At 38.9% G+C, this 22,783-nt stretch overlaps 1 protein-coding gene across 7 annotated transcripts in view; it reads left to right on the plus strand.

Annotated features, from left to right (window-relative positions):
* Positions 1-22,783, plus strand: part of sez6b (seizure related 6 homolog b) — a 160,164-nt gene that overhangs the window by 97,838 nt on the left and 39,543 nt on the right. For all 7 annotated transcript variants that reach the window (XM_053239505.1, XM_053239508.1, XM_053239507.1 and 4 more), the window contains exon 4: positions 9,349-9,538. In XM_053239505.1, coding sequence (XP_053095480.1) covers positions 9,349-9,538 — 190 coding nt within the window. The remainder of the gene's footprint in view (positions 1-9,348; positions 9,539-22,783) is intronic.

Genomic DNA, 22,783 nt, shown 5'->3' on the forward strand with positions numbered 1-22,783 from the left:
TGCTAATAATAATTATATAATAATAATAATAATAATAATAATAATAATAATAATGTGTTCAACCTCAAAAAAATCTTTGTGATGGGAAGCTCCAACAAGTACTAATAAAAGGGAGTCAATATGTGTATTTCTTTTATTTAATTCTCAATGGGTTATTGCCTGGATTTTGTCCAGCTATTAATTAATGATAATTACTTAATATCTTTAGGTATATATTTCAGTACTTAATGTGTTTGTTTGTTTTATACTTTGTCATGTCATTAATTCCTGCACTGAATGTTTGTTATTGAAAACTTTTCCACTGACTCAGAAACAGTGCATTATTGCTGGTTAGCGTGGTTTGTTTTCTCTGCCCCCTCTTTCTCTCTCTCTCTCTCTCTCTCTCTCTCTCTCTCTCTCTCTTTCACCCACTCATGCACTCACATAGTAAATCCATCTCCATCTGCACTGACTATGATCCAGATGTGCACTGTAGAACAGGTGCTAGCAGTGCATCATTTCCTCTGTCTCTTAATCACAGGCTATAATTAGGAGTGTGAACGCAGTTCTGCCCACTTTCACCCACCTTCCTCACCACCACCCCATCCCTGTCCAGAAATGAAACACTCTAATTAGAGGAGATTTCCTTCCTTCCTCTCCTTCTCTCGTCCTCTATTTCTCAAGTGGAGTGCGGCCAAGGGAGCAGATGTGCCAAGTGCGGCGGGGAGTAGAGGAGGAAGAAAAGAGAGAGAAAGATTGTTTGAGCTCTTCCATGGAGAGCTCTGGCGTTTTATATTCTTATGCCATAAAGGAAGAGAGGGAGACATCAGCTTCCACAACAAGACTAAGATTTACATAAGATTCCCCAAGAGCTCACTGAGAACCCACTGTGCATTTCATATAAGCACTGAGAGTCAGGCTTCCACACAGCACCTTTAGCAGTAAACCATAATAAGCCTCTTAAACACATGATTAATCCTCTGTGCTTGGGAAAAGGCACAGAGCAAACGGTGGCCACTCTGTTTCAGATCATGATAGTCATCTTATGGTGTGCATGTGATCTTTACTTCAGGAATCTGTGACCTACAGAACCAACTGATCAATAAAGTCCTTGATACAGTGTGGCTTTGTACTAAGCTGCCATCACTGAAGCAGCGATACATGACCCCTCCACATTTCATTTAGTTTATGATTATTCAGAGCTGTTTTGTTACCTAAGAAGGACGTGTCTTATAGAGGAGTGCATCAAGACTGGAATCTCATAGGACCCAGCAATCGCAGAATACCTTTCCTCTGATGCAAGCAAGAGCATGAGATCAGACATGAAGATCACAGGAGAAGGAATTGGTATGAACACTAGCAAATAATTACCTATGAAATTCCTCTATTTTTTCCAGAAAGAAACTTTTAGCTGTATTGTCTCTAGTGCTTCCATGGTTTGAGTATTTGAGGGGTTAAAGTTAACCTAGATTGGAACATGTGGGACTCAGAGGCAGAGCTTGGATTCATGTCATAGAGGTCTTTGATACAGATCTTGGCAAACAGATTTGAGATGCAATCCTAAATCAAGGTCAGGAAGCATGCATGGGTCAGAAACACAGTTGATAGTACAAACAAGGCCAAAGGATTGTCCAGAGAGTAAAATAACAGCGTTTGAATTAAACAAGTAAAAATAACAGGATTTGAATCTGCTTATAGTGTTTGTCACACAGGAAATTCCTATTAACTCTGTATTAATTCATCATTTGTTAAAGGGAATTGGACCAACTAAGTTCATTAGAAATTGCATACACAGACTTGAGCATTTAGCTAGCATTCTCCTAAAAGCATGTTCACATGTATTATAAAACTGTGGGAGTGGATGCACATATTAAAGTTATATGTTTTATTTAAGTACACTATATGGCCAAAAGTATGTGGACAACCCTCCTAATTATTGAGTTCAGGTGTTTCAGCTATACCTACTGCTAACAGGTGCATAAAATCTAGCACATATCTCCATAGACAAACAGTTGCAGTAGAATGGGTCGTAGAGCTGAAGAACTCAGCGACTTAAAACATGGCACTGTCATAGGATGCCACCTGTGTCACAAGTTTTTTCGTGAAATTTCTGCCCTGCTAGATCTGCCCTGGTGAACTGTAAGTGAAATGGAAGAGTTTTGAAGAGCAATGGAAGAGCAGCAACAGGCATGAAGTGGTAGATCACGCAACCTCACAGAGCAGGGCACGTAACACGTAAAAATCACCTATTCTCTGTTGCATCACTGACTACAGAGTTCCAAACTGCCTCTGAAAGCAACAGCAGCACAAGAACTGTGTGTCGGGAGCTTCATGAAATGGGTTTCCATGGCCAAGCAGCTACACACAAACCTAAGATCACTATGCGTCAGCTGGAGTGGTGTAAAGCACACCGCCACTGGACTCTGGAGCAGTGGAAACGTGTTCTCTGGAGGGATGAATCATGCTTCACTATCTGACAGTCTGATGGAAAAAACTGGGTTTGGAGAATGCCAGGAGAACACTGCCTACCGGAATACATAGTGCCAACAGTAAAGTGTGGTGGAGAATGGATAACAGTCTGGGGCTGTTTTTCAGGGTTTGGGCTAAGCCCTTTAGATCCAATGAAAGGTAAAGTTAATGCTACAACATACAAAGACGTTTTAAACAATTGTATGCTTCAGTCTTTGTGGCAACAGTTTGGAAAAGGCCCTTTCCTGTTCCAGCATGGCAGTGTCCCTGTGCACAAAGTGAGGTCCATAAAGACATGGTTTGATGAGTTTGGTGTGGAGGAACTCCAGTGGACTGCACAGCACCCTGACCTCAATGCCACTGAACTCCTTTGGGATGAACTGGAACATCGATTGCGACCCAGGTCTTTTCATCTGACAACAGTGCCTGATCTCACAAAGGCTCTTTTGGCTAAATGGGCACACATTCCCACACACACACTTCAAAACCTTCTGGGAAGCCTTCGCAGAAGAGTGGAGGCTGTTATAGCTGCAAAGGGGGGACACAACCATATAAATATAAATATAAATGCCCATGGCTTTGGAATGAGATTTCCAACAAGCTCATATAGGTGTGATATTCAGGTGTCCACATACTTTTGGCCATACAATGTATAGTCCCCTTCAAAAGTATTGGAACAGCAAGGCCAATTCTTTTGTTTTTGCTATACACTTAAGACAGTTGGGTTTGAGATCAAAAGATGAATATGAGACGAAAGATCAGAATTTCAGGTTTATTTTCCTGACATTTAGATGTCAGCTTAGAACATTGCCCCTTTTGTTTGAACCCACCCATTTTTCAAGTGATCAAAAATATTGGAACACATGACTGGCAGGTGTTTCTTGTTGCCCAGGTGTGCCCTGGGAGATTGATTGTTCATATTGTTTTATGTATTGACTGTATATTGATGTTTAAATCAGAATCTGTTTGATTTGGCTGCTCTAATTTACACTGGAATTTATTCTGCCGTATGTTTGATATAGCCATTTACCTTGTTTTCATTTTTTTGTTCTTATTGCTGTGACTGTGCACCTGAGTATTTTTTGGGTGCGTGTTCGTATGGTCGGGTGTTTTGTTCTGTCCCAGATAAGCTCATTATCTTTGGCATGTCAATACTGATTAGGGTAACCCTGCTGGAAAGACTGCTGCTGGACATCTTTGACCACTTTTGTTCCCTTGTTGCTTCTGCCATTATTTTTTCCCTTTCTCTCTCAGTCTCTCTCTCTCTCTCTCTCTCTCTCTCTCCACTGCTCTGTCTTTCTTCTCTGTTTCTGTTGTTCTCTCCTCTTGTCTCTGGATGTCTGTCCCTGTAGATTTCCCATGTTGGTTTATTATCTTGTGTTGAACAACTGTAGTTTATTTATCATGAGGTGAGAGGGGAAGGAGTGCGTAAGTGTCAACTCTCCAGTGGGAGGAAGTCAGGATCACAAAGCTCTTTTTGTAGTCTCTTCGCTCTTTGCTCCAGGGCTTTCTGCTAATGTGTTAATGTTAATGTGACACAGCATGCATCTCCAGATTAATTAACCGTCCCCCTGCAGTCAGCGCACTGATATATTCAGGAGCGTGTGTATGTGATAAAGAGAGGGGAGTCTTAAAATATCTTGTGATTGTATATTCATATTTATTGTCTTTCAGATTTGACCGTATTGAGCCTGTGTTTTGTATGTGAATCATTTGATGTGACTTGTACAGACAAAGACATAGCCACACTAAACAGTTGCTGTACATTCGCACAACTTGCAGAAACACTTTCTGAAACATTTCCCCAATCAGAGAGCTCCATGTGAGCAGCGGTGCAACTGCAGCCCTCCTGTTGATTCTTCTCTCAGATCACACTGCTCAGATACTGGTACTCAGCCGGACACACACTACACTCTTCTCCTCAATCAGAAAACAAACCACTTCTCTTACAATGAACCTCTAGTCAGAAAAAAACAGTCCACTTTATTTCTTTTAGGCTTTATTTGTGTCTCCATAGTCATGGCTGCTTTTCCAAAGCTGCCATGTTAGGCCTAGAGAAGGAAGACACAAGAGCATCACAACCTGGCACAGTGATGACACACTGGCAGTAGTCATGAAAGACATTTAAACCTTAAAGATTTCTGGCTCCATTGTTTTCTATATATCGTTTTCGAACCACTATAACACCAACACATTAATGTCAGCCTGACACTAATTCCCTAATAAATAAATAAATAAATAAATAAATATATTTATATACCTGTATATATTAGGGAATTAGTTATAACAGTTACATATATGTATATATATATATATATATATATATATATATATATAAAAGCTATAATGACTGTAACTGTTATTGGTAACCACATAATATAATGCAATAGCACGGGTTCACTGAAACTGGACAGTCACCTTTTTTTTCACCTCTGAAAAAAGTTTACTTTTTTTCCAGTCTGTCCAGTTTCAGCAGTTTCAATGAACCTGTGCCTGCTATAGCCTCTGATTCCTGTTCTTGGCTGACAAGAGTAGAACCTCTCCACCTTCTAGGGCCCATCTGCCTCAAGATTTGACATGTTTTGTGTTCTGAGATGCTTTTGTGATCACCGTGGTTGTAATGAGTGGTTATTTGAGTTACCTTAGCCTTCCTTTTAGCTCAACCAAGTCTGGCCATTCCTCTCTGATCTCTCAAATCAACAAGGAGTTTCCATCTGCAGAACTGCCGCTCACTGGATATTTTTGTTTTATTTTTCTTTTGCATCATTTTATTTAAATTCTACAGACTGTGGTGTGTGAAAATCCGAGGAGAACACTGACATCCCATTTTCCCCATTCGGCTGTTTTATACGAACATGAACTGAAGCTCTTGAGCTGTATCTGCGAGATATTATTCATTGCACTGGTGGATAATTGCATAAATGATCAGGGGAATAGATGTTTCTAATAAAGTGGACAGTGAGTGTATATTCCTATTATGCGAAAATATTGTGGCTGCATGGATTACAGTTCTTCTCAATACCGTACTGATATCAGAGCTCTGAATATCAAAGTGGTCATATGTTTTCTATACCGACATGTCATATTGACACTCACCTATATGTATACTTGACTGATTGTTAAGCAATTTTTCTGCTGCTAAATTGTGTTAATGCAGGACCCAAAATCGGATTTTATCAGGTAGCACTGGTGCTCCTATTTCAGAAAGCTAGCTTTCCATGCTAGGCTGTCACAGAATACCTGCTTTCTCAGTGCTGATTTCCCCCATCATCCCAGCCACTAGCAGCTGTTTTGAAATTGAAACGTCTACTTATTTTTGAACACTTTGCTGCATCTCCCAGCAAGGCTTTTCTTTTCTTTTCTCCTGTTTTCTTGACACCACTTTTCTGAATGTATTCTGAGCTATAGTCATAAATATAGTTTGGCATAATCTGCATTGGATAAGTAACAAACATATCAAAATATAACAAAAATACATTTCATCTATTACTGGGATCCCTGGAGGACTAGTGGTTAGGCCCCAGCGCTCTTACCGCTGCAGCCTGGGTTTGATTCCCGGCCGGGGAACCGACCCCAGCCACTGGGGTTGCATGCAACCGTGCACTATCGGTGCCAGTCCCAATCCTGGATAAAATTGGGGAGGGCTGCGTCCAGAAGGGCATCCGGCATAAAACTGTGCCAAATCAAATATGTGGACCAATGATCTGCTGTGGCGACCCCTAACAGGAGCAGCCAAAGGAGGAACAACAACATTTCATATTATTATTTGATTAATGTCAATAAAATGTTTAGTCTGTTTTACAGTCTGCACATTAGTTTGCAGATCAGTTTGTGTTGGATACAAGTTGGTTTGCTAACAACCCATGGTATATATGGTTGAGAAACACCATGGATTTATTTGTTAAGTATTGCTAATTGCTAATTACAGAAATATAGGCAATACCTATCCAATGTGACTGCTAATCTTTGACAGATTGAAGCAGAAAACAAAAAAGGGAGCAGAAGTACATGTACCATGCTTTCAAAAAAAATATTTATTGGCATCAAGAATCATATAATAGAGCACTAGTTTACTTTTATTTACGTCTGATATGATTCGAGTAAATCTAGTAGTCTGGCTTTTGTATTATTTCAAGCCTGTTCTGGGGCCTCTGTGAGATGACATTTTAATATTGATTAATTATAAAGTCAGCATGACAAATCAGAAAAGCCCCTGAAAAAGCCCCTGAATATAAGCAATGCCATACATCAATTACTTTCCATTCCGCTGCTACACTTCATGCTGGCTGATTCCCTGTGGACAGACTGTACGAGCAGGAATAACAGATTTGTGATTAGATTTCTCTCCTTCTAATCCTGTTAGCAGTGCTTGGCACTAAAGGAAATGGACATTTTCATCAGCATTGACCTGGCATGCCTTCATAACGACATGTTTGCATGCCAGCATCTGTGTCTGTCTGACAAGTCGTGTTTATACAATGGATTATGCATGTGGGGAAGGCAGTTGGGCCAAATGCCAACTCAAATTGGATTACAGCATGCAGTATTTTGGATGTATTTTACTATGCCAGGGCTTTTAGTGTAATGTGATTACTTTGCAATGCACACATTTTATAGACACACTAAGACTTTATTAAGTGTGAATAAATTCTTGAGTACCTGTTGATGTTAAAGAACCTGACATCCTGCTCTCTTTTGCTTAGATTAACCATAATAAACCTCTAATTACTGTATATTAAGCTGTTTACTCAGACCTTGTGCCAGTATAGCATGTAATCTTTCTGACATTAATGCTAAATTTGAGGCAGATCTGAATGTAGATTCTGTAGCAAAGGTGCAGCAGAGGTGTATTCCTGTCTGAGATAATTAAACATCTCTAACCCGAGAGTGATGCGTGTGCTAGTATGTGTCAGGCTTCATTAACCTGTCACAGTATCTGTATGAGGTTTGACTCGCTCCCTGGGTCATTTCCATTAAGCCGAATCTGATTCTCATTACATCTGGAGAGCAGAGGCACATGCAAGGCCTTCTTGGCCAGCTTATATAAGCTCTGCAATGTTTCAGTCACACAGTTGAATTCATCTGGCCATGTTTGTTTGGTAGACTTAACCTCAAGGATACACACTTGCTGCAGTTGTTGTGCACAATGTCACAACTCCCCCAGCTGGGACACTGACTCACAAGGTTGTTTACTGTGTGAAAGTGAAGACAGGGAAAGACAGCGAGACCTGAGTGAGAATGCACACGCTGGCTCTGGCAGACAGGTGATTGTCACTCGCTCGGTTTTCCTGGGTAATTAATGGGCAGGTTTGGCAGAGATGTGGCCCAACAGTGGATAAAGATGCAACAGGAATGCAACAAACATGCCACTGACACTCTGTCTCAGTCCATGGCGCTGTAAAAGCAAACTGAATCCGCTGAAGGCGTTGTCTGGGTTGTCTGCTATAATGATGTGTGGGAGAGCAATATATGGGTTTGCCGTGTGCTAAAGTACACAATCTGGCTCTAGTCTCAATATGCTTGCAATGAGTCAGAAATTAAGGTGCAGTTTACTAAACCTGAAGCTATTGTCTAAAACCATGCAAAGGGACGCCAAGTTTAGAACCACTAAGGCACAGATGTTAAACCCAAAATTTATACTGCATATTATAATAGACAATAAAAAAGGTATTTAAAAGTACTATAAAATGGAGGACAGATGGAGAGACACTGCAGGAGAAAGGGCAGGGAAATTTTCATGCAAAGCTAGCCACCGATAATTTATAAAAGGTCTTCGGGATCTTTAAAATGTCATGTAAAAATGTCACATTAACAGTTTATGCTCTCAGCCAATGGGAGACTTCTGATCATGGCATATTTGCATATTCATAAAAGTAATGGCTTCAATTAGCAGCAAACAACAAAATGGAGCTTAATGCAGCCTCTATATTTAAGAGGCTTGAAAAATACAAAACAGATCTTTCAAAATGTTTTTTGAAGCAGATTATTTTTAGTCACTGCAGAACACTTACTGGTGTTACTCAGCGTAAAATGTTAAATGACAAATATAACAATTAGGAGTGCACTTCTTGGCACTAGCTGGGGATGCACTATGACCAGTGGTGATGGAGGTAAAAATAGCAACTGTAAACAAAAACATTGCAGATCTATCCGAACGCATACAAGAAATGATTAATGAGTTGTCAATAGAAAGAAACTGTATTTGAAGTATATATACACTGTAAAAATTTGTTCCCAACAATAATCGGCAGTTGTCTGAATTCATGATGCTGATGGAAAAAAAACATGCAGGATATAGGGCCAAGAAAAATGTGTTCCTGATTCATTCCATAGACAGTATAAGTAATTGATACTTATACTAAGTAAACAACATAGATGATAATCATGCTCACTACAGCATAGAGTTATTTATTGCAGGCAATCCAGGAATTGCACTCAGTGTCCATAACAGGTGTCAGAAAACAGGCAGAGAAAATTACACAAGGCAGTGGTCAAAACCTGGCAGTACAATGCCACAGTACTGAAAACACTAGGCTTGGGAATAATGATAAAAAAAAAGCATGATAAGACTTTGCAATGAACAATGACACAACAGAGTGTACATAGACAAACTAATCAAGGAGTAACACAGAAGAGGTGAACACAATCGAGTAACAAACCAGTGACAGGATAAGGATGGAGACAGGACTAGAACAAAATCAAAACACACACGAGCACATGTTGTTCTCTCAAAGGTGACAAAGAGATGCTGATGTTTTTTTCCAGAATTTCTACATTTAATTAATTAAGGTTAATAAGTTATTTTTTATTCGATTACAGTCTAAACAGCTACAAAAGATCAGATTTGATATGCTAAAGTGTGTCAAATCCACACCCTCTCTTTATCTCTCTTGCATTTAGGTGATGAATGTGAGTTTGGTTGAAGGGGACTCTGTGAGGTTTGAGGATCTGGGAGGCCATGAGGCATCAGTGCTGGCTAATGAGTCCATCCTGATAAAGGGCTTGGTGGTGCGCAGCTACAGCAACCAGATCTCCGTCCACTTCCGCAGCCGGCAGCCCTGCCACGGCTCCTTCCTGTTACTCTACCAAGGTAAGTGCTACCATGCAGCAGCTGCCCAATCAGTGTGTGTGTGTGTGTGTGTGTGTGTGTGAGTGTGTGTGTGTGTATGTATGAGACAGAGTGAGAAAGAGACTGGCACTTTGCCAGAGCTTGAAACAAAACCTGCTTATGAGTGTACACTTGCTGATTAGATTGGTGAGCACGATTAGGCGTCTGGGAGGAAGAAGCTCTCAATCATTACTTTCCATTACGAGAGGCTCTCTGTGCAACGAAGGGGAAAATACTTCTTGTTATCACTTGTCAGCATAATATGCTTATGTTAGCCTGAAAATGACAACTGCTGTCAATAGGCTGGCACATAATTACACTGGAGTAGGGCTCAGATGATATTCCCTGCTAATAGTCCTTTAACAGAGATATGTGACAGATCAGGAAAAAGGTTATTGAGCTCTCTCTACATTGCCAAGTTTGTTTCTCATTTTGCGCAGGTGCTGGAAAAAAGAGAATTACTTTGTACACAGACAAATCCCTTTTGTTTCTGTGAACTAATGAACTGTGGCAGGTTAGCAGTTGGGTAATACAATTTCACAGGCTGCTAACATGGCTGTTGGATAAGAGAACCATTTTCCTAAATTTTTCTGTCTCTGTTTCTTTTTCCCTCTTCTTCTTCCTGGGTGTGTGTATGTGTGGGGAGGGGGGTGGTGGTAATTAACTGTGTGTACCTCCCAGAGAGTGGATCCTGCCCAGCTTAACAGGGAAGGCTTTCATGCCTTTATTAAGCTCACAGCAATCATCCAAAGGCTTTGCCGATCTCCATCTATAATGACTTGCAATTTTGATACCAAATGTCCAATTACCTCCCGTCCTCCTCATGTGCTCCAACAAGCATGCTGGGTAGAGCTGCTCAGGTGAGAATAACTAATATTGCTGCAGTAATTACATTTCCTGGTCATACTGTGCTGAAAAGAAATTGAGCATGCCTCTATAAAAGAGGTATCTCATGAACAGTGACTTCACAAACAATCATCTGATGTTTAGCTAAAATTTAGAGAGGTAGCAGAAATGATTATTTGTCATGTTCTTTAGAAACTCGGCACAGAACATGGTCTATGAGAATGGAAATTCCAGCCTCAGTCTTATATTTAAACAGACTATATAGGAATGTTGATGCAGGCATTGTTTTGCCCCCTGCTATATAGCGTTAATGACTCTTCGCGAGTCCATCCACAGTCTAGCACTTGGCGCTCCGCTGGACACCCCATCTGTCCTCCACACCTGCACTTTTGGCAGTAGCCTGCATGATTTGACAGATGGGAGCTCCTCTAAATAGCAGCCTGCATCAGGAGGCAAGCACATTAAAGATTAAGGCCTCTCAATAATTCACATGACAATGAAAGGGCAACATCGCCCCTCCCATCAGGTATCGTTAAAGGTTAAAAACAAACAAGGCAGGATTGATGGACTGGATTCGAGAGGAGAGAGAAGTGAGCTTAGGGCCTGGCTGTCTGTTCAACAAATAATAATCAGCAACAATGCTCCAGAGTTCACTGACAGCTCAAATGTTATGAGATACAAAGATTTTGCTTACTTCACTGGAAGCACTTACACCAGTGTAGAGAGATTCAACAAATCAAAAGGTGCTTCAATACTGATATAATTCTAGTATTGTCATGAGCTTTAAGTTCCTATCATTAAATACCTTTAAGCACCTATCATTTCCAAGTACCAAACATTAAATAAATACAACAGACCTAATTATTTTAGTCACTCACTTTCAGTAGCTCCTCCTGGTGAGGGTCATGGTGGATCCAGAGCCCACCCCAGGAAACTTGGGCATGAGGTGGGAATACACCCTGGATAGGACACCGGGCCATTGCAGGCCACGATGCACAGACATCCATTCAAACCTAGCAATAAATGACATGATGTTAATATATATATATATATATATATATATATGTATATATATATATATATATATATATATATATATATATGTATACTTGCCAACCCTCAGCTGGTTTTAGGACTTGAAATCAGATTCAAGATTCTGTACAAAGGAGTCTATATTTCTGCTGGTGTTAAATCTGAGAATAGTGAAGTGGCTCTCTGATGGCAACATGTTATCCAGCAGAGAAGATGATCAGAGCAGTACGGATTTTTTTCTTTCTCTGCTTGTGGTATAGCTCTATGAGGTAAGGCTGTCTTATCCTATGAGATGACTGGATACTCTGATAAGACTATCAGGCAACAAAGCAGAAGTTTAAAGGGGTTTCAATAAAGTGAAAGCTGAAATGATCTGGGTTTTTTGTATATTATGCAGTACATTGTATAGACAGTTTGTGGATTACATTAGGGTTTGTGGGAATTGTGTCTGGGATTAGTTTATGCAGTAAGTGGGTCTGGTGGCTGTTTCTCAGGATCTGATCTGGGCAGGCACACTTTCAGACTCTATATTTCTGCCTGCTGCTTCTGTCCCATGAAGATGTAATACACATTTTAAAAAAATGGCTTCATGTGGCAAGTTTACTAATGCATTACCTTTACTTTATCTGTTAATTTGTTCATACATTTGTTCATACATGTATGTTTTACAAATTAAAAGATAAAGTAGAAAAAGTTGTGCATTGGTAAAAATGCCAAATGAAGCCCTGTTGTTAATGTGACCAGGATAAAGTGGTTATTGAAGATGAATGAATGAATGAATGAATGAATATGGATTTTACTGTAATAAAATCAGCTTTATCTACACTTTATCATTAATTGGAAAATATTTTCAGTTTTCACAGAAATATAAAAATGAGTTCTGTGGGCACATTTGTTTATTTGGCAATAATGAGGTTGCTTGAATCATTAGACTTTATTATTTAATTAGCTACATTCCAATTAAAAACTGCCTGAAAACAAATTGAATTTAAATCAGCCAACGTTAAATGACAGGTAAAGAGGCATTTAAAACATAGTATGCTGTCGGAGCTTTGATGGTGATTGACATTGGCTATTCATATTTCATGTAGTGGTGGCACAAATGTACCAGAAAGGTCATGTGTTATTTCTTTTTTTTTTTTCTTGTGATCTCAGGATAACAAATGTTGTTTTCTGAAGATCACAAATTATTTTTTTCATGTCAAATTGCATTATTGGTTATACAAACTTTAGGGCCCCCTTTAGCAGGAAATGAGCTGGTGCATAGGTAGTGTAACGGTTTTACATCCATAAATCTTCTGTTCCGGATTCATACACATTATTTTTTCTATTGTTAAGTCTTACTATTTAAAGGTTTTTCTGTTCTCATGTCAGATATTTTGTATGTATGTATGTATGTATGTATGTATGTATGCATGTATGTACCAAGAGCACCTTAAAAACCACAACAAATTCCTCGTGTGTCTGCGCACACACTTGAGGATTAAAGCTAATTCTGATTCTGATTCTGATTAGGTGATGGGTTTGATCCTCAGCTTGGTTGACTGTGTGGTGTTTGACTATATTTCCCAAACTTCCCCTTCGGGATCAATAAAGGACATCTATCTATCTGTCTATCTATCTAACCATGAAGACAACCCCATGCTTCAAATTGGATGGCAGTGAAACTGAGCAGCTGTTCTGGATCACTATAGTATTCACTACAGTTATAATTGCAGATTTCTAAGTCACTAACTAACATCTGACTGACACTAGCACTGACAAACATAAGGCTAGAAAGATAGTAGGTATGCCCAATAATGCATTTCGACAGATGAGAAAACAACTTTTGCTATCTTGAGATCACAAGAAAAAAAGAAATAACGCATGGCCTTTCTGGGCTTCTGTACATATTTTGCAGTGGGTAGCATTGCCCTATCACAGCTATAGGGTCCTTGGTTCGATCCTGAGTTTGGGTTACTGTTTGTGTTTCAGATGTTCTCTCTGTGTCCACAGGGGTTTCCTCTGTGTTCCTTCCACCTCCCAGAAACATGCCATGAAATGAACTGGTGTCCCATAAAGAGTGCACGTGCACCCCACACTGGGTGTTTCTGGGATAGGCCCCAGGTCCACTGCAACCTGATAAAGTGGTGACAGAAGGAATTAATGAATTAATATTTAATGTAATTACCAATACCATGTTGGTTGCTGCTTCACTGTTTCCACTGGGTTACATTCTCTATTTACTATAAATACTGAGAAAATGGTTTATGATAAGATATTAAACCCAGTCAAAGGGCTGTTGTGACCCTTTTATTCTGTGCTTTATGCCATTTATGGGCAGAAAAAGCCATTGATTAAACAGAAGATGGATGTGAGTGTTGTAGCATTTTATATGTCTAAGCATCTCATCTCTTTTCTCATTCACACTGCTTTTTCCCTCTGTTTCCACCCACGTCAGCTTTGATTACTACTGACCTTAAATGGCAGTGTTTTTCCTCTCTATATAATGCATATTTAAAGCAGCAGTGTTAACATGTTGACCTAAATGAAGTGTGTGGGAGTTAAACACAAATGTTTGCCATGCATGGTGTGTACTAGAGCAGACACTCTCAACTTTACATTTCACTGATTTCCCTGTTCTAATATACCTAACTATATCTGGATTTCTGTAAAGCTGCTTTGGGATAATGTCTCTTGTTAAAAGTGCTATACAAAGAAAACTGAATTGAACTGAAATGAGCCTAACTCAATCTATTTGGTAGTAACTGAGTCATTAAAGCACTGCTTCTTCATTGTACAATACAAATCAATGAACTGTAGGTACTGAACAGGGCCACAAGATTTGGAATTGCTATTATATTGTTCCACACAGTGGTTGCAGTATTATTTGCAGTATATCAAAAACCCTGTTCAACCCATTGAGGTAACATGGTTAAAACTCCCTCATGATGATTTTTACAAAATATTATTTACATGATTCATCTAAGCACCCAGAGAAACAGTCATCAGGAACATTTGAGGTTTGTGAGGACACTTACAGCATGCAACAAAACATTTACTCCCTGATGTACTAAGATCCCAAATAAAGAGGTTAATTTATACAATATAATAAACCGAGCATGCAGCAAATGGGCAGAGAATAATTACGTAAATGACGTGATGTGTAATGTTGTGTGAGGAAACATTAATTAAAATGAGTTCTATGTAATAACTATTCTTGATAGTCGTGAAAAGTCTGGCTCTCAAACGGAAGAGTAAGCTGAGATGAAAAACTTGCAATGAGACAATGTTTCAGATACAATCTACTATATGATATGCAGTATAATTGTGTAGGCATGGATGTGTGTCCTTTGGATGATGTTGGCATTGGAGGTGATAATGTACAGTGTATATGTAATATGAAACCAACTTTAATGTGGTAATATTGTCATTATTTTGTAAAACTTTCTCATTATATAATGAGACATGAATTTAGAATTTTTAATAAAATAAGTTATTTATTTTTGTCAAAAGGCAGAAAAAGGCTTATGCAAACTTAATACCTGCCCTTCATGTGTACTAATTTTTCCGAAGTGACTTTCAGGCTTAGTAAATCACACAGCAAAAGTAATTTGCATAAACACTGCTGTGTACTTTGCACCTTAGGTAAAAATGCCCAAATTGATAATTTATTAAGATAAACGTGCAAAAGGTACAAGAAGTGCTTGTTTAAAACACACAATCCTCCATAGCCCTTGTCAGTAATTAGCTTTTCCCAGGTGTCAAGTCACTTTTTTTAACATGCAAACCTTTAGTATATTAGGGCTTGATATATTTTGCAAAATATGTTTTGCATCCCTACATGGTGATGAGAGCTGTGGAAATATCTGTGTCTAGCGTAGTCAGGGCAACAGTGACACTTCCTGTTCCAGTGTCACACAGATACATGCGTTTCACTGAATAAATCCCTTAATTAGAGCATAATCTATATATAGAATATACTGAAGCAAGAAAAAAAACAGCTAATGAATACAAGTGTAACACTTCAAGATGTGAACTGACAGAGAAAGTAGCTACAGACCGGGCAGGTTCTCAAAAACAAGAATGCAGAATTTGGTGTTGTTTTTCCTTTTTATGAAGTATTTTATGAAGCACTTGAAGTTTGTAGCTGCTCTGCTATATAACTTAATGCAAAATATCAGTCCTAAATGTGACAGAAAGCAGTATAGAGATTCTTAAGCTTAAGCAGTATATCATTACTTGATGAAATATTGTCTTTTACGTAAACCAGCTGGAGCCAAGTCTAACAGTATCTCTGTGAGAAACAGTAGGTAGATTTGTAGTAATCCAGAGGGGAGGAAATGAAATTATGCGTCAATAAATGATAAAATTAACCAATCTTTTCTCCATAAAACTGCATACAGCATAGTTTTATAAAGCTTTAGGTTCCAGATATGACCAGTTATAGCCAATGAGAACCTGCTGCTTAACTTATATAACTTATTACTTATATAACTTATATAACTTATAAATTCCAATAACTTATTCAAAACATATTTTGGATCTTTGTTTTTTTTTTTTCTTTGTTAATGATTTCAAGCATGTGCAAGACAGATGAGCAGAAATTCAATTGTCTTCCTTTAGGGTCACCTTGTTCAGTAGGATAATGTGTGAACGTTTTTAATAGATAAGTGTGAAGGAGGAGACAGATTTGATTACATGTCGATACACTTCTTCTAACCACCTGAATAATTAATTTCCTTCTACACAAGCACATTGTCAGGGAGATCTGCAGGCTAATGAATCCTGATCCCTCATTCTGGAGCCATGACTTATCAGAAATGACCCTGGCTGCTTCAGTTTGGTATAATCTTCCTGACTAGCAGCACAGACATAACAATAACTTATGCCTTCAAGAAAATAGGCAACAAGAAATGAACTGAAATAAGCTGTATCAGCTCTATTGGTGAGAGAAATCTATTGAACACTAGCGCATTTCTAAATGGTTTCAAATTGTGATCTTTTCAGTCCATTATTTTTAGGATTAGATCAGATTCAGATGTTGGCCTCCCTTTCTCCTTGACTTACATATTCATCCTTGGAACAGATGGCTTGTTTTGATTCATTGATTTTCATCTGGAGCCTATCCCAGGAACACGGGATGCTAGACAGGTGCCAGTCTATCGCATGGCACCATACACACAGACACGCACACACAGACACGCACACACACACACGCACATACATTCAATTCAATTCAATTCATTTTTATTTGTATAGCGCTTTTTTTACAAAGGTCATTGTCTCAAAGCAGCTTTACACAAACAAAAGTAAAGATACATACATTTGCACCTAAGGGAAATTTAGCATAGCCAATCCACATACTGGCATGGGATGTGGAAGGAAACTGGAGAACCTTAAGGAAACCCATGCAGACACAGGTTCAACATGCGAAACATCACACAGTCAGTAACCAGAGCTCAGAATTGAACCAGGGACCCTGGAGCTGACTTGATACTCTGTCTAAATAGATGATGGCTCCAAAGGGCAATCACAATGAAAGCATATGGAAGCTGCTCTGACATTTAGCAGAGTGTTTACATTTAGAGTTGTTAAGAGTTATGATGGGCAGGCTGTATTTCATCTCTTTGGCAAGTTTAGCCCACACTGAGGCTAGATCATTTCTGCAACATTAACTTTACTGATCATCTGCATCATAACACTAAAAGAGCCATTAATGAAGCTAAACCACTCCTCCTCATTCATTTCATTTTATGACTGTATGGTTTGAAAGCTATGAAATCTCTCTCTCACTAATCTATCATTATTTATGTAGCTTTTTTGGCCTATAAGTAAAGTTATTTCGAGTATATTTTGTACCAGTCCAAGTGATCTCACATGTCCCTAAGTTTATTCATATTAGTAAATGACCAAACCCAAACATGATGCTAAAATATTAATTATCAAAGCTAAAAGACACAATATAGAGACACATTTATCTGCCTGTTGTGTACATATATTGTGTACATTGTGTACATATACAATCAATTATTGTGTACACTAGGTACATGCACCTCAGGGACACCTGGCTCTAAAAAAAGGTTTCAGTAGCATTTTCTGTGTCACGTTTTAATAACTTAATATATTTCAGCTGTTCCTCAGAGACATCTTGCCTCTTGTAGGATGTCCCAGAGGTTTGTGGAGCTGGTTGTACACCTCTCAAATGTATTCCTTACAGGCAGTATTGCCTACTTTCTCTAACATTATGAACATTATGACTATGAAGTAGTTTGTGAATATTAAGAGCTATCTGTAGCTAGAATTAGATAAAATTACTGGCTGTATTACTGCGTGTCCTCCAAACCACAGCCCTGGTTCTTCAGGGTCCAGTGCCTGTCATTCACTTTGACGACAGCCCAGCCCTAAACCTCTAAGGTCCTCCAATCAGTTATTTATTACTCTCCCCCTGACACAGAGTGCAGTGAGGAGAGCTCATATAAACCAGTGGAGTAATGCTCCTAGTCTCCACCTGTTTCCTTTGAGACTGTACAACAAAAAGAGTTAGTTCTCCCGCCTCTAATTCACCAAAGAGCTTTCAGGAATGTAGCATGAACGCAGTATGAAGCCAGCCTGAACACAAAAACTACAAGCAGATCAGCATGCCTCAACTTCAGAAGGCTTCCGTTTTGACATAAAAGCAACATTTCCAACATCCAGTGCTGCCTAGTACACACTTTGTATTGTCTTGTACACATCACTTGCTGTGATTCAAACAAAACACTTATGCAAAAGATTTGATATATAAGCCAGGATATGTTTTGTGAAGATGCTAGCAATACCAATATGTTGACTCCTGCACTACTCTATTGGCTGTGATTTTCAATATAGGTATGCACAAATGAAACTCGTAACCCTTTCTTTAAAAAGCAAGAAAAAATGTGGTCTGTCTGTGTAGAGGAAGAAAATACAAAGAGATTATAATAGGCCCCTATGGAATTATGGAGGGGGTGGTTGTGGGGGATAATAATGTTGCCATATTTTTTTAGGTTATCAGATAACAGATTATCAAAATATCAGATTATTTTAAGGATATTTAAATTTTTCAAACTCAGAGAGAAAGTAATTCCAATGTTACTAAACCAGGAGATAATTTGCAAAATGTACTAACTGCCTTTAGTCAAGGCAGTTGTTAAGTGCTAAATATGCTGCTTTTTTATCATATAAACATTTTGTTAGTTTAAAGGCTTTATATGCCTTTGTGAGAAAAGAATCGGAAGCTATTTTTGTATATAACATAATATCTGACAAATAAGGAATATTGGGCACTTCAGATCAGGTACCTAAATATACAGTTAGTTAAATCCAGCCATAAGAACAGAAACAGATATATATCTATCTATCGCTCTCTCTCTCTCTCTCTCTCTCTCTCTCTCTATATATATATATATATATATATATATATATATATATATATCATTATATCATTATATCATTAGTTATTTTGATCACATATAAACATAAATTGTATATAAATCTCATATAAATTGAATGAGACTGGTTAGCGACAGAGTTAGCTTGTTTCCAGTATACGCAGCTTGAGCTCTGAGTGACTAAAGAGTCACGCTGCAGGATTCGTACTCATGCAAAAAATCTTTAAGCTCCCTGGAAGCTGAGGATGAACACTAGCTATGAGTCTACTGCTAGCATTGACCATCTCTGGTTCCACTGTGCTGACTGTGTAGTGATGCTGATATCAGCACATGTGCCTGCCAGATTTGAACCAGGTGTTGCAGCCTAAACTGCCTGCTAATCATAAGCATCCATGACACATTCTTGTCTCAGTGAATGGAGGCACAAGGCTTTTCTCATGAAAGGTAATGACGATGAGAGAGATAGTTGCCTGCCGCCCTCACTGGGGGTTGTGCGGAGAGCAGAACACATCAACTGGGATTGGATGTCTAGGATCCAATATCTAGCACTCAAACTCCCTTTTCCCACCCATCAGACATCTCTCCCATATCACACGACAGCTACCAACATGACACGAACATGTGCTTCCACCAAGGCCAGCAGTTTTTGAACACACTCGGAGGAAAGTACTATCTGCCCACTTCCACATGCATGAGCTCACATTGATTGTGTGAGCAATCAATGTGAGCTAGTGTTACTGTAATTGATGGGCAGAGGGAACATGCCACCATAGTATGGCACCAAGAATTGGTTTCAGTCAATTCTTGGGCTCCTGGTGACAGATGGCTGTGGCATCATTGAGATTCGAGCTGACGATCTCCAGATGATAGGGCAAATGCTCTTCTGTTGAGCTACTCGGGAATAAATTGAATATAAAACTATATAAATATATAAGTGAATATATAAATCACCATGTGGCATGAGGTCAGATGGTACTCTCCACCTTGCACAAGAACTCCCCAGGTAGAACCACCCACAGTTAGCCTCAGTGAGAGCAACTCATTTGCCGGTGCTGCAGCGGATGTGTTGTTGAGACAGGGCATATCCCCCGGGAGACTGGCATAGTGGTGTGTGCACCCAGAAGTGGTGTCCCAGATTTGGGGAAAGTTTGCTTCATTTATTTTTGCTTTATTTAAAAGTTGTGTAATATTTTTTCCATGTTTCCACATGCCTCAGACAAACTTCAAGATAAAGAATGTTTTCAAAAGCATTTCCTGAAATCCATTTTTAAAAACTGTAGCTTGAGCTATATCAGTGTGATTAGTACTAGAATTTTGAGCAGGCAAGTGTTTAACTGACTACATATAAACTATCCATTTACACTGCCAAATGTTTAGATGGACTGCAGTCCAGAGGGTTGCCGAGGTTATGGCCATTCTTGTTTCCCACTGTCAGCAGCAGACTGCTCCATCAGAAGCATGAGTGACAGTAATGATGCAGAACCACAATAATTACGTTAATGAGTGGTTGTGGCCCAGGGAGTATGTTAGCAGATGTGTTTAATGATGAGGTCATGTGCTTCTGTGCTAGGGTTGAGAAGGCATGTAAATTATGAGGCACTAAATAAAATGCTTCATGAGAGAGTCCCTTGGAAACATAGGTTTGTCACATACACACAGTCTCACAGACTTTTGAGACTGAGGGATTTATAGAAGTTAAAGGGAGTAAAAACGTCTCTGCACTGCAGATTCCTTTGTGAACAATTGTGAACAATGGTTGACATTGGGTTCAGGATGTGAATCCTATCTCTAGGAACATATGGTACTGTTCAAAAGTTCACTGTAGTTTCTCAGTAATTGCCTCTCTGCAACACTTCTGTGAGAATTGATCTACAGCTTGAAATATTCCATTGAATTCAGAACGTCACTGTGCACCAATAATCCTCTCAGTTGTTTTTATTGCACAGAATGGCAGGATTTTTTTAATGGATCCACGTCCAGGTAAAGTGAGTTCTATTGCCTACATAGTGAGGGAGAAATTCCCATCACTGCAATGTACAGATAGATTACTCTATTGCGCTAATGTAAGGCAAGCAGAAACGGGTAAAGGTAGAGGAACAGTACTGAGTCAGGAGGAAAGTTGCATTGAGTAGTGTATAGTATATAAGTATAGTTTAAGTATAGAGGCACACTGGGATGCTGTCAAGATGCTGAAGCCATCTCAAAATCTTATGAGCCCCATCCCAGGGCACACAGCCTCTGTACCTGTGGGTTATATCCAAAACCAGACATACAGTTTTGCTTTAAACAAGTACAATATAAGTGAATCACACCCTGCTGGGGAAAAAAAGACAAGACAAGTCCTCGGTTTTAACATTTCAGACCAAGATCCAGAACAAGATCAAGACTATAACTCTGGTTAAGACACTCACCTCATGGTCATCTACGTATAGCAGTTTTAAAAGTAAGTTCTTTTTATTGCAGCACAGTCCCACACTGATTTATTCAACCTTAGAATTTAATTGTCAAGACTAGAGGAAGTGACTGCAGGTTAATATAAACACCATGGTTTATTAGCAAAAATTGCATGAGACAAAAGGGCTGGTGAAGGCGAAGTCAGAAAAACAGGCAAAAAGGTCAAAAACCATATAACAAGCAGAGAGCAAATGACTAGGGAAAAGTGGTAAACCAGCGCACAAATACCAAGGGGCAAGAGGGACAATCATACACATATAATAAGACCAGAATGCAAAAAAGCAAGGCTTACTAATGAGAGACAAAGTGTCACAAACTAGTAATGAAGTGAGAGAACTAAAGTTTCTTTATACTGAGAGAAATGTGTAACAGGTGAGATACAGGAGATTCCTGGTGAACTGGAGAGGTTGTAGGAGAGCAGGTACAAGGCCGTTATTACAGATGTGTTGATTACAGGGTGTGGATTTTGGGATATCTGGGAGATTAGGTGTTTGTGACATTAACGTCTCAGTGGTCTACAGTGTAACAATTCACTGTCAAATGTTTTATAGTAAAGTATTTACAAATAATTACTGTACTTTTCACTGGCATCACTATATGTTTCAGTAATATACTGTAAATTTTCCCAGATTAATTTATAGTGGTTTACTGGGGGCTGAGTGCATTTACCGTAAATACTTGTAAATATGATTACAGTATAAACTAAAATATGCAGTCTTAACATATAATCAACTACAGTTGCTCATTTGGCTGATGCTCTTATCCAAAGCAACATACAAGCGAGTAGTTGAAGCTTAAGGGTATTGTTCAAGGACCCAACCATAGCAGCTTGGCAGGACTCGAACTGATGACCTTCTAATCTGTAGTGCAAAGCCTTAACAACTGAGCCACCACTTGAGTCAACCACCACTGCCTTTAAATTAACTCATGCTAAAAGACGAATTTCAGTGCTTTACTAAACTGAAGTTTTTACTAGCATATAGACTTGAACTCAAAGAGGGTTTTTGTTCACCAAAAACAGTCGCTAAAATAAAGGGCACAAAACAATTCACTGTTTGCAGATGATGACAGCCTAAACAGCCTAAAATGTTAGAAATCCCACTATGCATTGTGTTTTCTGTTATTTCACTGTAAACCAATGCACTACTGTAATTGCTCGATTGTTTACAGTACAATCCTGTAAAAATATATGCAAAAGTATTTTGTTGTAAGATAAATGCTGTGAATTTACAGTCATTTTTAGTGTATGCATTCTTAGACAAGCCTTTTTGGATTCAGTCATATCAAACTAATCGCTAAAATAAGATGAATAAATGGCCTTTTAACAAGCACAGACTTGTTGGAATCCTATTACAAGGTACTATGCACTATGTATCTAAGCTATTAATGCAAATGGATTATTAATAGGTCATTACCATCTCCACAATTTCCTTCCTTTGACAATGTAGAGTGCGCAGTGTTGATTTTTTTCCCCCGTTAATTTTTGGGCACATCAGTTTCTAAT

This window comes from Pangasianodon hypophthalmus, chromosome 14, assembly GCF_027358585.1.
Source record: "Pangasianodon hypophthalmus isolate fPanHyp1 chromosome 14, fPanHyp1.pri, whole genome shotgun sequence".
Lineage (NCBI taxonomy): Eukaryota > Metazoa > Chordata > Actinopteri > Siluriformes > Pangasiidae > Pangasianodon > Pangasianodon hypophthalmus.